Here is a 16,230-nt window from a genome sequence, read left to right on the forward strand (position 1 = left end):
AGGGAAAGGAAAGAAAGAAAGAAAGAAAGAAAGAAAGAAAGAAAGAAAGAAAGAAAGAAAGAAAGAAAGAAAGAAAGAAAGAAAGAAAAAGAGAAAAGAAAGGAAGAAAAAGGCCATGGTGTCACGGTCTCGATATTTGGGAAACAGACCACCCAAGATTCCTCAGGTGGTGGTGACAGAAAGTAGCCAGCAGTCAACACCGTGGACCCTTCAGCATGGAGGGATTTGATTTGTGTCCCAGTGTTCTGGCTCATTTCAGCCTCTGTGAGGCCCCACCTTGGTCCAGCAAAGAGTCCCAGTCCGAGCGTGGGGAATCCTGGCTGAGCAGTTTGTCCTCTGCGGCGTCTTTCCCTTGCACTGTGTGCTGCTGCCCGTGCTCTGGCGCGGGGCATTGCTTTCCTTCCAGATTCTGGCCCTGAGGCTCCACTTCCCTGAGTGTCACCCCCTGCTATCTCCTTTGGCAGCAGGTGCCCCAGGGATGGGTTCACTGATGATGACACCCTGTTTGGCCCAGCTTTGGCCTCCTTTTCTCATATGTGGTCTGTGTGGTCAGGTTGCAGCAGGTGTGGGCCCTGCCTTTCCTTCAGGCAGAAACAGCAGCCTGGAGTCCCCTGTCTTACATCTTAGACAATGTCTCATTGACACAGCCCCTTCTTTCTGCAGCCAGCCCCTTGTTTCCTGTCCTGAGTCCTTGTTATTTTCTCTGGCCATTTCTTACATGTGTGCAGTAGGTCAGGGTGTATGTCTTGGTACTGGATCTGATCCCTCTCCCGGTCCCTTGCCCCTTCTTCCATATTCTCTATGCAATAAAAGGTGCCTCTTCCTATCAATCTTCCAAGCTGGAAAGCTGAGAGTCACCCTTGTCATCTCTTTCTCTGTCACTTCCTACACCTGTTCAATCACCAGCTCTAGTCTACGTTCAATTTTACATGCATCTGCCTCTCACCATTCCCACTGCCTGTCTTAGGTCAGGTTCTTATGGATTCTCACCATGACAACTAGAAGAGGGTACTAGCAACTCCCTTCTCTTTCTCTCTTCCTTCCTTTCCTTCCTTTTCTTTCCTTCCTTCCTTCTTTTCTCTCTCCTTCCTTCCTTCCTTCCTTCCTTCCTTCCTTCTCTCTCTCTCTTTCTTTCTTTCTTCCTTTCTTTTCTTATCATTCTGTAGCCCAGGCTGGAGTGTACTGGCCCAATCTTGGCTCACTGAGACCTTTGGCCTCCCAGGCTCAAGCAATTCTTGTGCCTCAACCTTCCTAGTAGCTGTGATTACAGGCATATGCCACCAAGCCCTGCTAATTTTTTGTATTTTTCGTGGAGACGGGATTTCACCATGTTGGCCAGGCTGGTCTTGAACTCCTGGCCTCAAGTGATCTGTCTGCTTCAGCCTCCCAAAGTGTTGGGATTGATTACAGGCATGAGCCACCATGCCTGGCCTAGTTTTGTCTCTTTTTAATCTATCCCACCATACAGCATCCAATATAATTTTGTTAAAACTCAAATCAGTCTCAGTTTCTCTCCTTTTAACATCTTGCAAACATTCTGCATCGTTTCTGGCATGAAATGGAAGCTTCTCTGTAACCTGATCCCTGTCTACCTCTTTGGCCTCGTGGCTTGCCATGCTGAGACTTCCTGAAAATCAAGACTCAGTCTATTTGCACTACCTGTGGTTCCTTATTTGTGCAGTTCTCTTCCCTGATTTTAATGAAGGAGGTATTGACTTGGTAAAGCACAATTTCCCCTTCTTATAAACCACAGGGCAGAGTGTAACACTACAAAAGTGGGCACATCCCATGACAGCTGCAGGGATTAATACTTAGAACAATTAAGGAAAAACACTATATCATTCCCCAAATTTTCTTTTCTTTTTCTTTTTTTTAAACGGAGTCTCGCTGTGTCGCCCAGGCTGCAGTGCAGTGGCACAATCTTGGTTCACTGCAACCTCCAATCCCACCTACGCCTCTCCCCAGGTTCAAGTGATTCTCCCACCTCAGCCTCCCGAGTAGCGGGGGTTACAGGCACGCACCACCACGCCTGGCTAATTTTTGTATTTTTAGTAGAGATAGGGTTTCACCATGTTGACCAGGCTGGTCTTGAACTCCTGACCTCAAGTGATCTGCCTGCCTCGGCCTCTCAAAGTGCTGGGATTATAGGCATGAGCCACCAACCCTGTCCTGTAATTCCTCAAATTTTCTAAGGAAAACAGGAAATCCATGGATCTTGCTGTTCAAAGATATGCAAAATGCAAAATGGAAAAGACATTTTACATTAGAATAACAGAAACTTTGGCTATTATGCTTTTAACATAAATTTATAATACAGCACATTTCCCTTTTCTGGTTTATTCATGCTGTAGAGCCAGACTTCTTGGCTTCAGCTTCAAATCTGTTGTGTGTCAGCTGTGTGTTTTGCCATAGGTTACATACCTCTCTGTGCTTCAGTTTCCTCATGTTTAAAAGGGGATAGTTACAGCACTTACCTCAGAGGGCCACTGTGAGGATTAAATGCATTAATATCTATGAAAGGCAGAGAACATTACTGGTTCATAGTAAGTGCTGTGTTAAGTGCTATCTACTATTATTACTATTACCGTTTTATTATTATTGAACTATTTCAATATGTCCATTTTACATCAAAAACAAGTGCAGGTCTCTTGTTCTTTGCCTGTATACCCCTGTCCCTGTCTTTGCCTGGCTAATCTCAGTTCAACCTGTAATAAAGAAAAGTTAGAGCCATGTAAATGGACTGATGTGAATAGTAAAGTGATTAAATACTTTTGGTGTATCGATGCAATAAAATATGCATATATTCATGCCATTTTTGAGTAATGTTTAAGTTTGTAATGACACAGAAGAAGATTAAGCAACAATAAGATATACTACTTCATGAAAGAACATTAAGTACCAATAATAAAATACAAAACTAGGTACAGAATGATACGGCAATTTTAATTTTCTTATTTATGCCTCCCTATATTTTCTGAATTTTGTACAATGACCATGTATATTTTCTATAAAAGAAAACCAAACTAATATAATTTTTTTTTTTTTGAGACAGTGTCTTGCTCTGTCACCCAGGCTGGAGTACAGTGGCACGATCTCGGCCCCCTGCAATCTCCACCTCCCAGATTCAAGAGATTCTCATGCCTCAGCTTCCTGAGTAGCTGGGACTACATGAGTACACCACCACGCCAAACTAAGTTTTTGTATTTTTAGTAGAGATGGGCTTTCACTATGTTGGCCAGGCTGTTCTCAAACTCCTGACCTCATATGATCCACCCACCTCGGCCTCCCAAAGTGCTGGGGTTATAGGCATGAGCCACCATGCCTGGCCTATAAATTTTTTTTTCAGAAAAAAAATTCAGGTCTCACATTTTTTGAAGCCTTCCTTAACACTTTACTATCACCATCTAAAGTGCATACCCTCACCCTCGGACACAATGCCTGTCACATAGTAGGTACTCGATAAGGCTGTACTGAATTATGTTCATCTCTTGCTGGAGTATTCCCTATGACCTGCATGGAAAGAGGCCAGAAACAATTTGAAGGAAGATGCTTCATAAGGAATACTGAAAGTTTTCTTGATCTCATGACTGCTGGTGAGGCTTTACCCCTCTCTCAGGAATTTAACATCTCCTGAAGTTCCTGATCTCTACCTTTCACAACTAAGAGCAGGCTGTGGCAGGTGACCAAGGTCCATTTCCACGGTAAGAAGAGCGGGGCCGGCCAGCTCCGTGGTCAGAGTGTGGCAGTCACTGATGAGCTGCTCCAACCAGCTCATTGTCCTACGAATTTCATCCTGAAGAATTCTGCACTCTGGATAGTTGTGTACTTGTTTCTTCAATTCACAATTCAGCTTCTGCTCCCATTTCCTCCAAAGAGACTTGGACACCATATTGGCAAAACCACAGGATTTGCCTCTTGGTTTATTATCTTGGCAAATGACCCTATGTTCCAAGCTTTCCAGTCTCCACATTTGCCCTCCAGGGGTTCTCTAGTTCTACCCATCCCACCTCCTGGAGGCTACCTCTTGACCCCAACACCCAGTGGTCTCCTCAGCACTCTAGGAGAGGCCAGCAAGTCCAGATTGACCGAGTCTGTTATGATCAGAGATTGCCTCTACGTGTAATCTCAGAGGGTCATACCTGTAGAGCGACTCTGGTCATCTCTGAACTGGGAGTTGAAGACTCTGGGTCTTGACATGCATCCTGTGTGACCTTGATCAGGTCTTTTCACTTCTCTAGGTTTTGCTTTCCTAATCTATTCAGTGGCAAAACAGATTGGGATCAGGTAAAACTACAGGCCATGGATATGCTGAGGAAAATGAAAAAATACCAGGACATTTTCAAGGTCACGTTACTGCTATGGCTGCTGGGCCTGCCTGCAGACTGGAAAGTTGAGGATAACACAACAAGACAAATGTAAAAATGCCCAGAATGGAATTAAGAATATAGCGGTGGTCAATAATGTGGAGGGGGAAACCTCTAAGTGACCACAAATGAGGGGGAAAGAAGAGCTTCCCTGCTCAGGGGTGAGGGGGTGGCCCTCTGACTGGAGGTCCCTGGAACTATGGATGACCCTTGCTGTCACTTCTTGCAACCCTAAGCTACAAAGAATTGAGTCCAAGAGTAGCATCCATTATGATAAAACTGCTGGATGTGTGGGTTGAGTGTGGGGGAGAAGGGGAAGTACCACACTATCAGGGCTGAGGAATCACCTTTTGGGTGGAGTGTCAGAACACCCAGTTCACTCATACTCAGCTTACTCATTTGGCTATATAGGGGTTCACATTTTGAGTCCATATTACTCATCGCATCCCCTCCATGGAGATAAGCATAACACAGTTTCTGCATCAAGGAGCTCACTTTCCAGTTGGGGAGGCAACCACAAGAATAGATCAATATGTGATAGGTGGTAAGAAGGAAGTAGTTCAGGAGACTGTAGGAGCACAGGGAAGGACACAGGATTTACTTGGGAAAGAGGTCAGGGAAGTTTCTCTAGAGAACATGAGCATCTTTTTTGTCTTGTATTCGAGAGTCATTTGTTATCATCGTTTATTGGCTCCCCTTGACTTTCCAGTCTCCACATTTGCCCTCCAGGAGTTCCAAATGGCACCAGTGCCTAAATCTTGGGATGGGGGGAGTTAATCTTGGGGTGGCTAAACAAAATGATATAAGTCCTTTTTACTCTCAGTGTGGACTTCCACTGGTGCAGACACAGTATTGTTGTTAGGATCTTCACGAAGACCCCTCAAAACCTTTTACCTCCATGAGCCAAAGATCGGATCAAGGCTAGGAAACAAAAGTCAACAAACTCATTGTATGGCTCAGTGATGACTAATCACCCATTTTATCAATCATTATTCTCCTGAAACCCAGAACAGGCATCTTCCCAACCCCTCCACCCTGCTCATTCAGACAGCTGCTCTGGTGGGGATTGAGACTTAACTTGGAGCTACTCATCTACAGCTGAGTGACAGCCTTCTCCATCCTTCAGGCTTCCTGACACTGTGTTTCTTCCTCTGACATGACACTTAGCTTATTCTACCTCGTGGGATAGTTATTTCTGTCACTGTCAATGCCATCTCTAGACACGGAACTCTTCGAAGGCAGGGATGGGGCTTCGTTCAACTCTGTCTGCCCTGACAAACAGCAGATGGTTAGTACATTGGGTTGAATAAAAATGTCATAGATAATGAAGTCTGTGTGAATCCAGAGAACATGAGACACATTCTGCTTCTCTCTCTCTTTTTTTTTTTTTTTTTTTTTGTTATGTATCTATGATTTTATTTCTTCTTTGGGGATAGGGTTGAGGGGAAATAAGTTTTGAGTGATAAATAAACGTTTTAACTGAAATTGTATCCCAGAAGTCTGAAATAAGTGGTAGAAGAGGGGGAAAACAAGGGAGAAGTAGTGGGGAAGACTTGGTAGATTGGGGCCTTAAGTAGCCACCTCCTTTCCCTCTCTGCTCCCATGACTTCCTGCTCCAAGTTACAGAAGGGAAGGAAACCATTTTACTCTTTTTATTCTGCTCATTAATGATCTGAAAGAAGACGACGGGGAAAGGGGGATTCCACCACAAGCCTCCAAAGAACCAAGAGTGCAAATCAGTCCATTTCACTTTCACTGTCTGAGATTGGGTCTCTAAGACCCAGGATAAAAGGGTGGAATGTAGCTATATGGACTCAATTTGCTTCCGGACCTTTTCCAGAGCCTTTCTGTCCAGTTGTCGCTGACGAATGATGACAAGACAAGAGAAGATCAGGGCCACAAACACAACAGCCCCTTCGAACTTCCAAAATAAGTGTTGTTCCATCAAAGCTCAGCGGCAGCTTTTGAACTCAATTTTCTTAGATGAGCTGCATGTGATTTTCTCTACATACCCTGTGGGACCACACTCAGGGGTAGTTTTAGCCTGGAAATTAGAGCATGGAGAGCACTCTGCTGTTACCACAAACTCTTCCACCAGCCAGCATGGCAAATTTGAGGTGCTCGCTGACAGCTTCCCCTCCTGCACGGGAGCCTCTGCTTGACAGAGCTTTAAGGTGAAAGCACAGAGCAACCAGCAGAGGTGGCGGCCCTGGGGGAGGCCATGCCTCCCGGAGCCCGCAGGCATGGAGCGCTAAGTGTCGCACCTGTCGGAACAGAGGGACCTATTCCGCAGGCCTCGTGCCTCCGTCAGAGCGCAGAGGCGGCACTTACTCTGCAGCCCTCCCAGAGGTTCCAGGTCAGGGCAGGGAAGGCCGAAGTTGCCTATCGGAGCTGAGGATCTTGCGGGACGTCCCCGTTGCCACAGCGAGAAAAATAGATTACGCGTTTGCGGGCTAGGAAGGCGAGCGCCTTCTGCGGGGTCCACAGAGCGCTGGAGGAAGGGCCGGCTGGGGGACACGGCCCTAGCGCCTGCTCACCTCCGCTCCCGTCCCCGACGCAGCCATCTAGCCCTGTGGATGATCCTCGAGCGCTGGCCCGAGCTGGGGGCCCGGTGTTCCTGGGCGCGTTCCGTCGCAGCCCGCTGGGGCTTGTAGTCTTCAGCGGTCGGTGGCGCCTCGCCTGCTAGGAATGAGCTCGGCCTGCTTCTCTTAAGGTAAGGCCCTTGATGCATGAAGATGAAACTGCACCGACTAGGAAAAGTCAGGAGAGGTACCAACACATGTGCTACCAGGGAACACGGAACATTGCAGCTGGGGGCAAGGGTCTTGGAGAAGATCAGAACATTTAAAGCAAGAGCTGTTCAAAGAAAAGGGGGAGAGAACAGAGGAGAGAAGTGCAGCTTGTGTGTGCGGGTGGGGGAGTGAGGGAGAATGCTAAGGTACGATGACCTTGTACTTCATGTAATGACCCTGAAGTACCCCAGGATCCTGCTCCAACCTCTCCTTTGGCTCCCAGATGCTGTAGGTCCCTTTTTTTCTTAATTTGTATTTTAGGTTCAGGGGTGCATGTGCAGGTTTGTTATATAGGTAAATTATGTGTTGTGGGGGTTTGGTGTACAGATTATTTTATCACCCAGGTAATAAGCATAGTACTCAATAGGTGGTTTTTTTTTTTTTTTTTTTAATCTTCGCCCTCCTTCCACCTTTCACCCTTAAGTAGGCCCTGGTGCCTGCTGTTCCCTTCTTTGTGTCCATGTGTATTCAGTGTTTAGCTTCCACTTGTAAGTGAGAACATGCAGTATTTGGTTTTCTGTTCCTGTGTTAGTTTGCTTAGAATAATGGCCTTCAGCTCCGTCCATGTTGCTGCAAAGGGCATGATCTCGTTCTTTTTTTTTTTTTTTTGACAGAAGTATTCCATGGCATATATATGTGTGTGTGTGTGTGTGTGTGTGTGTGTATATATATCACATTTTCTTTATCCAGTCTATCATCAATGGGCATTTATGTTGATTCCATGTCTTTGCTATTGTGAATAGTGTTGCAATTAACATACATGTGCACATGTCTTTATGGTAGAATGATTTATATTCCTTTGGGTATATACCGAAAAATGGGATTACTGGGTTGAATGGTAGTTCTGTTTTAAGTTCTTTGAGAAATCGCCAAACTGCTTCCCACAATGGCTGAACTTATTTACATTCCCACCAGCAGTGTATAACCATTCCTTTTCTCCACAACCTCATCAACATCTGTTATTTTTTGACTTTTTAAAAATAGCCATCCTGACTGGTTTGAGATGGTATCTCATTGTGGTTTTGATTTGCATTTCTCTAATGTTTAGTGGTGTTGAGCATTTTTTGTGTTTCTTGGCTGCGTGTATGTCTTCTTTTGAAATGTGTCTGTTTATGTTCAATGCCCACTTTTTAATGGAGTTGTTTGGTTTTTGCATCTACATTTGTTTAAATTCCCTGTAGATTCTGGATATTAGACCTTTGTCAGACACATAGTTTGTAAATATTTTTTTCCCATTCTGTAGGTTATCTCTTTACTCTGCAGATAGTTTCTTTTGTTGTGCAGAAACTCTTTAGTTTAATTAGATCCCATTTGTTAGTTTTTGGCTTTGTTGCGATTTGTTTTTGGCATCTTCATCATGAAATTTCTGCCAGATCCTATGCCCAGAATGGTATTGTCTAGGTTGTCTTACAGGTTGTCATATTTTTATAGTTTTAGGTTTTACATTTAAGTCTTTAATCCATTGTGAGTTGATTTTTATACATGGTGTAAGGAAGGGGTCCAGTTTCAATCTTTTGCATACGGCTAGCAAGTTATCCCAGTACCATTTATTGAATGGGAAGTCCTTTCCTCATTGCTTGTTTTTGTTAACTTTGTCAAAGATCGGATGGTTGCAGGTATGTAGCATTATTTCTGAGCTCTCTATTTTGTTCTATTGGTCTATGTGTCTGTTTTTGTACCAGTACCATGCTGTTTTGGTTACTGTAGCCCTGTAGTATAGTTTGAAGTCATGGCTCCCTCTTTTTACTCTTCTGTTTTCTTTCTCAGAGAATAGCAGGTAACAATGTGGGGTTAGGGGTGAGCAGGTGAGTTAGAGTAGTAGAGCTAAACGTAGATAGAGATATTGATCCAGTTATCTTAATTCCCTTCAATTGTCCAACTTTGCACACTCCTGTATGCAGGGCCTTTGTAAGCTTCACTTTCTGTACAGATGTTCAGCAACTGTCAAACCAGTCAGGGCTTAACATGAGCACAGACATTCCCCATGGACTGGCTGGGACACACCCACATCTTTAGATTACACATTTTGTCTGTAACACAGATAAACTTATTACTAGGTATACAATTCTGTTTTGTTTTGTTTTGCTTTGCTTTGCTTTGTTTTTGAGACAGGGTCTCATTCTGTCATCCAAGCTGGAGTGCAGTGGCACAATCACCACTTACTGCAGCCTGGACTTTCTTGGGCTCAGGTGATCCTCCCACCTCAGCCTCCTGAGCAGCTGGGAGTACAGGTGTGTATCACACTCCCAGCCAATTTTTTTGTTTGTTTGTTTGTTTTTTTTGTAGAGACAGGGTTTCACCATGTTGCCCAGGCTGGTCTCGAACTTCTGGGCTCAAGCAATCCACTTGCCTTGACCTCCTAAAGTGCTGGGATTACAGGTGTGAGGCCCTACACCCAGCTCAATCCTGTTTTTATACTAGAAGAACATTCTCTATCTGGGTCTTCCAAACTTGATTCTTACTGGTTTATTTGTCCTGTTCTTTTGTTGGTCCAGGAAAATATCCTGAAATCTTTATTTCTCCTCCGTTCCCTCCTTGTTCTAGGACAGACTAGCTCTATCCCTTTCCTGAATTAAGTCCGAATACAATCGGTCTTTGAGTGTGGAATAGCTCCTAGCAGTCTATCAGTCAACGGTTTCTCTTTGTGATCACACTCTATGTTTATTCTGGAGACTACAGCATGGAAAGAAAGTGGACTTTGGAGTCAGATGAATCTTGATTCAAATCTTGGCAGTGCCATTCATCAGCTCTGTGGCACTGAGCGCATCAGTGGACCACTCTCGAATCCTCAATTGTCTTATCTGTAAAACGAGATTACACACCCCTGCTCAGGGTTATGGTAGGATTAGACATAATATGTGTAAGACAGCTTTCCCAGGGCCTGATACAAGGTAATTGTCCAATAAGAAGTTACAAATGTTCCTGAGTCACCCTCCTGGGTTCCTGTGCACATCCAATGCTGGACTCTTCATGTCCAAAGAAACATATGGGGCACAAAAGTCAGTGGCACTCAGCTCAGCAGAAGTAGGCACAGGAAGGGGATGCGGGAGTCCTGGCTCCCCCTTTGTCCTGGGGGCCAGGCTTGTGGCCAGCCTGGAAAGGCTGACATGAACCCTCCAGCATCTGGGGGTGCCAACCACCAAGAGCAGCACAGTTCTTGTCTACAAGCCACTTGTAGCAGGTGTGAACATTTCATCTTTCCTCTGGGGGTTGCAGCTCTCTCCCCAGTCTCGGTCGCTGCCTTTGGTTGTACCACTTCCCTTTTATTCTCCCTTGAACCTCCCTCATCTTTGCTCTATGATGACATTGACCTGGGCAAGAGAAGCTGAGAGGAACTCCTCACTCAGCTAGCTTCAGGAGCCATGACATCATCTCTACCATGGAAATTCCACTCACTCTCCTGAGCCCCCACATTTGTCCCATGCCTCAGAGTCTCTATAAAGAGAGATTCCCAACTCAGTATCAGCACAGGACACAGCTGGGTTCTGAAGCTTCTGAGTTCTGTAGCCTCACCTCTGAGAAAACCTCTCTTCCACCAACACCATGAAGCTCTGCGTGACTGTCCTGTCTCTCCTCGTGCTAGTAGCTGCCTTCTGCTCTCCAGCACTCTCAGCACCAAGTAAGTCTACTTTCGCAGCTGCTATTTCCACAGCCAAGGTGTAGGCAGAGTCTTTTATTCTAGCTGTGGGATCTGGGGATGGGACAAAAGGCAGCTAGGAAGATTGCCACGAAGTCTGCTGCTAAATGTAGAGTCTAGTAGATATTCAATAACATTCAAGTTCCTATTTTCTTAAGAATAAGCAACCAGCAGAGGAAAAGGATGGGCTGGAAGTCAGACTGTTGAATTGGCTCTGCCTCTAATTACTTGTTCAAGCAAGCCCTGTCCCTCTCTGTGCCTTGGTTTCCCCATCTGTCACATGAAGGGGGTGCGATGTGTTCTGAGACTAAATCCAGTTCCACCCTTCTAGATTTCTTTCTTGTTCTTCTCTGAAGATCCACTATTCAGAATAAGACTCCTGCTCAGGTTAGGTGGGAATGGATACAAGGGACCTTCTTTGGGGTTCTGGTAGTTCCACAGGGATGCCCAATGAAAAAGCAAAATTAGAAGCCAGAATAAACAGCTCCCATGTGCAGTGTTGATCTCACCCTGGCCTTTCCTTTCAGTGGGCTCAGACCCTCCCACCGCCTGCTGCTTTTCTTACACCGTGAGGAAGCTTCCTCGCAACTTTGTGGTAGATTACTACGAGACCAGCAGCCTCTGCTCCCAGCCAGCTGTGGTGTGAGTATCGACCCCTGGGCTGCTCTGGGAGGCAAGGGTGAGGGCTGGATTTTAAAAGGGGGCCTGTTTTGGGGAGGGGGTGATTGAGCAGTGGGGAGGCAGCTCTCAGGGCTGAAGGCTTCCCTGAGAGCAGTGAGGACGCAGGTCATGAACTCACTTTTCAAGTGCCGAAGGCGGCTGAGTGGGAGCCAAGAGAGAAGGGGGTTCCTGGGGAGGAAGTTATCCAGAGGACAGGAAAGCAGGGGAAGTTGGACAGGTCCCATGAGATAGGGACCGATTTCTCAAATCGTGCTAGAAAGACATGTGGAAGAGTCACTGCCAGGCTGGCAGGGAATGGGGAGATCTAGTCATATTGATTGCAATGTCCATTCATTCCTAATCTGGGCAACCCCTGGGGCCCACAGCTAAATCCAGTGGGTGGAAGTTACAGGGAGTCTGGTTCCAGCGCTGCCCCAGGAAGGATCCCATGCACCAGAGCTGCCCACATGGACCATGATCAGGCGAAGGAAGATGGTGACCACAGGCAAGGGATAAAACCAGATGACCTCAAAGGTGTCATGGGATTCTCATCTGTCCGCTCCTTGTTCTACAGATTCCAGACCAAAAGAGGCAAGCAAGTGTGCGCTGACCCCAGTGAGACCTGGGTCCAGGAGTATGTGTATGACCTGGAACTGAACTGAGCTGTTCAGAGACAGGAAGTCTTCAGGGAAGGCCACCTGAGCCTGGATGCTTCTCCATGAGACGCATCTCCTCCACACTCAGGACTCCTCTCCGCAGCTCCTGTCCCTTCTCTGAATTTAATGTTTTTATGTGCTGTGTTATTGTATTAGGTGTTATTTCCATTATTTATATTTGTTTAGCCAAAGGATAAATGTCCCCTGTGGGGATGGTCCACCGTCACTGTTTCTCTGCTGCTGCAAATACATGGATAACACCGTTAATTCCATGTGTTTTCATAATAAAACTTCAAAATAAAATGCAGACAGTTTCTTTGTGATTTTAATTTGATTTGGGGGTAAAAGGAATTGCCTGGTACCATTGAGAGGGACAAGCTACAGTTTCCCAAAACAGTAAGAATGAGCAATTGCTGAGATTTTAATATGAGCTCTGGGCTGAGCACTCTTCATACCTGCTCTCACTGTGTGCTTTCAATGAGGCGTTTCACACCCTTATGAAGTAGCGACTGTTGTCCCCAGTTTCACAGTTAAGGAAACAGAGGCACAGAGAGGTGAAGTGACTTGTTGAGGCTCGTAGGTCTGCTTGGGGAGTGTCATGAAAGAATGCCCCAAAAAAGGAGCCTATCATTTCAACATCTTGAGGGGAAGTTGTAAACAGGGGAAGCAGCACAGCAAAGGGGGAAGAAGAGTAAAAAAAGTGTCTTCATCATCTTATTATCAGCATAACATTGGGAAAGTCATCTTGCCTTATTAGACCTCAGTGTTCACAACTGTGAAATGGGGATAATATTAAACACTTCCAAGGGCTGTTACAAGGTGATGTGTAAAGCACCCATCATAGGACCAGGCACCTGGAAGTTTCTCTCCTTCCCTCTCTGAGCTTCAGCCTTTTCAATTAAAATGGACCTAGCAATTATCAGGGTCATCATGAGGATTAGATTAGTTAGTTGAAAGATCAGCACTCTAAAACCCAAGCTACTGTGAAGTGTTGTCATGAGGACAGTAGGATGGAGGTCTGGTTTTGTTTGGAAGTATTGCAGGAGTAACCTAAAGCCACTTCTACTTAATTATCCTTCAATTAGAACTGCCTATTCCATGGGTCAGAGACAACACGGCTCCGAAATAGAATTACATGCACAATAAAGCCTGATCTTCAGGACATAGACTCGTAGTCTACTAAAGCTAAAAGGAAACTTTAGACCATCTGGTCCAACCCTCTCATTTTATGGAAACTGAGGGCCAAGGCCTGGGAAGTAACTTGCCGCATGCCACTCAGTGAGTGCATAGCAGAACAGGACCTTGGCCAGTGCCAGCTCCCAGGCTCAGGCCCTTTCCTGCACTCCTTTCCTAGTGACACACCTCTGTGGTCCTCAAAAGGGAGACTGGTTGAGTAAGGACAAAGCAGAGACTACCTTGAAAATCATTTGAGTGTTCTTAGTCCTATGCAAAAGCAGAACTGGGGCCCTGTACTTCTCTGGGGAAAACAGAGACAATTCCCTTTCTGTCCTGCCCTTAGTCACCCCTGTCATTCCAGAGTCCCAGTGGAAGCCTCCTTCAGATTCTGCTGGGACTGAGAGAAGGAGGTTAGGAGGCAGAGCTCATCCAAAACAGGTGTGAGAAGAGGCTAGCAGCAAAGAATGCGCTTGGCCGTAGTTTCTGCTTTCATTTGCCTAGATCTGAGCTGTCTTGTATGTTAGCCACTGGCAAAGTGGCTACTTACATTTGCATTGCATTTAATTAAAATGAAATAAAATTTAAAATTCAGTTTCTGAGTCGCACTAGTCACATTTCAAATAGTCAGTAGCCCCACATGGCTAGTTCCCATGTTGGACAGCATGGATTATGGACTTTCTGTCCTTCATCACAGAAAGTTCCGCTGGAGAGCACTCTCCTAGAATGTTCTCAGAGCCTAAAGAAAGTGAAGGGAGGAGGAGTTGGAATGACCTGTAAGATTAGGGTGTGGATTTGGAGAAAAATACACAATTCTATTCTGAGGGGACGAGATGGGAGAGAGAATGGATGACCCAGGCCAGAGACAAGATATAGATCACTATGGTAGCTGAATAATGGTTCCCAAGACATCCACATCCTATTCCCCAGAACCTGTCAATGTCCCTTTTATAGCAAAATGGCCTTTGGAGATATGATCAAGTTAAGAATCTTGAGATGAGTGGTTGCCTTGAATTATCTGGTCAGTCCCTAAATGTAGTTGTAAATGTCCTTATAAGAGGGAGGAAGAGAAAAATGTGGCAATAGCGGAGAAGGTAGCAATGTGACCAGAGAAGCAAGATGCTATGCTGCTGGCTTGGAAGATGGAGGAAGAGGCCAGGAGCCAAGAGGTGTTAGGATGCAGCTCTAGAAGCTGGAAAAGGCAAGGAAATGGTTCCCCCGCTAGAGCCTCCAGAGGGAGTGCGGCCCAGGGAAACTAGTTTCAGACTTCTCACTTCCAGAACTTTAAGAGAATAAATATGTGGTTATAAGACGCTAAGTGTGTGGTAAGTTTTTCTGCAGCAGTAGGAAACAAATAAAACCACCAACTGATGCGTCACTGATAGTGACCCCAATAGCTCAGTGTGGCAGGAAAGGCAGCATTCTAGAGGGTGAGCCAAACCTCCCTGCAGGAGGGTCCCAGGGTGAAAGGGACACACCTCAATATGAACTATAATGAGGGGAGGCATCCCAAGGGGAGATCTGCTTCAGCAACTGAGTTCTGGGGCTGAGGCTTGACCCAGGGTCCAAGACTCTTAGGAAGCATGCCTCTTCTTGAGACACCTAGGGTGCTCTGAGGGGTCCTGGATTCCTATCTGGGAGAGTCCATCCTCTCATCTATCAGATGCAGCCCAGAGCAGAGCCATGACCTGTCTCTGGTTCATTGTTAGTGAGCAGGCAGTCTAGGGCCAGAATCTGGGTCTCCACCCTCACGATGGAGTCCCTCTCCCACTGGTGCCTGCCCCTCAGCAAATGGGAAGGGAGGAGCTCAGCTCCGCAGAGGCAGAACCACCAGGGAAGACTGCAGGAGCCTGGGCAGCCTCATGAAGAAATGCTTCACCAGGAATTACAAACGGCAGCATGGAATCCTCAAAGTGTGGCAATGTGGGACTTCACCTGTTGCACAATATGAGACTGTTTTTTCCTGTTTCCTCTTTTCATACAACTTCCTTTTCTCATCCTGGGTCCAGAGATCTGGAATCTGTTCATTTGACGTTCCAGTTGAGGTTTCTCCAGGTTTCTGGGTGGGGGCGAAAGCCAGAACAGACAAAGGAGGACACTCGAAAGGAACTATGGATTATGGAGCAATCTCTAGACATCTGGCCTGTCTTCCTGCTCCTTGCGGTGCCCACCTCCCCCAGCTCACTCTCCAGATGGGAGTCCATTTCCTTATGTACATGTTCCTTTAGGACACGTTCATGCAAACATGTCCTTATCCCCCATCCCACCTCAACCTGGAACCCTCCATCGTGCTCCCATTGACACAGGCATTTTCCTCCAAGGAGGCCAGGAGCCGAGCAAGCCGAGCCAGGGATCAAGGGAGCAAGACGAGCTGAGGATGGTGACAAAGCCACAGCTCTTCCTGGAGGCTGAGACCAGCGACCAGTTGGCAGTCCTGTGCTGCAGTCTGCATTCACCCTTTACAGACTTGAGGGCCTTAATGCCCTCTCTCTCCCAATTATCTCTACCTGTTCTCCCATCTAAACTCCTTCCCTCTTGGGTTCCCACTGAGTCTAGCATACAGGAAAATTGAAGACAAGAATTGAGAGACAAAATCGTGGCTGCATTTTTCTACCTTTTAAATAGTTTCATTTTTAGATACAGCCAACGCCTCACATGTGTGGGTTCTGCATCTGTGGATTCAACCAACAATGAATAGAAAATACTTGGGGAAAACCCCCACAACAGGCCGGGTGTGGTGGCTCACACCTGTAATCCCAGCACTTTGGGAGGCCAAGGCGGGAGGATCATTTGAGCTCAGGAGTTTGAGACCAGTCTGGGCAAACATAACAAGACCCTGACCCTGTGAAAAATATCAATATAAGCTGGGTGAGGTGGCACATGTCTATAGTCCCAGCTACTCGGGAGGCTGAGGCCGGAGGATCACTTGAGCTCCGGAGGCAGAAGTT

At 46.1% G+C, this 16,230-nt stretch overlaps 1 protein-coding gene and 1 pseudogene across 2 annotated transcripts; one reads left to right on the forward strand and one right to left on the reverse strand.

The window, feature by feature from the left end:
* Positions 1-5,997: 5,997 nt before the first annotated feature.
* On the reverse strand, positions 5,998-6,939 carry LOC113222034 (annotated as a pseudogene). The gene has a single exon (XR_003308193.2). The product of XR_003308193.2 is annotated as a protein JTB pseudogene (transcript).
* Positions 6,940-10,338: 3,399 nt separating this feature from the next.
* On the forward strand, positions 10,339-12,420 carry LOC111529365 (C-C motif chemokine 4-like). The gene is made up of 3 exons (XM_023196281.1): positions 10,339-10,775; positions 11,321-11,435; positions 12,028-12,420. Exons 1-3 carry the CDS (start codon positions 10,700-10,702, stop codon positions 12,113-12,115), a joined length of 279 nt encoding a protein of 92 aa, XP_023052049.1. The 5' UTR covers positions 10,339-10,699; the 3' UTR covers positions 12,116-12,420.
* The last annotated feature ends 3,810 nt before the right edge of the window (positions 12,421-16,230 follow it).

This window comes from Piliocolobus tephrosceles, chromosome 16, assembly GCF_002776525.5.
Source record: "Piliocolobus tephrosceles isolate RC106 chromosome 16, ASM277652v3, whole genome shotgun sequence".
Lineage (NCBI taxonomy): Eukaryota > Metazoa > Chordata > Mammalia > Primates > Cercopithecidae > Piliocolobus > Piliocolobus tephrosceles.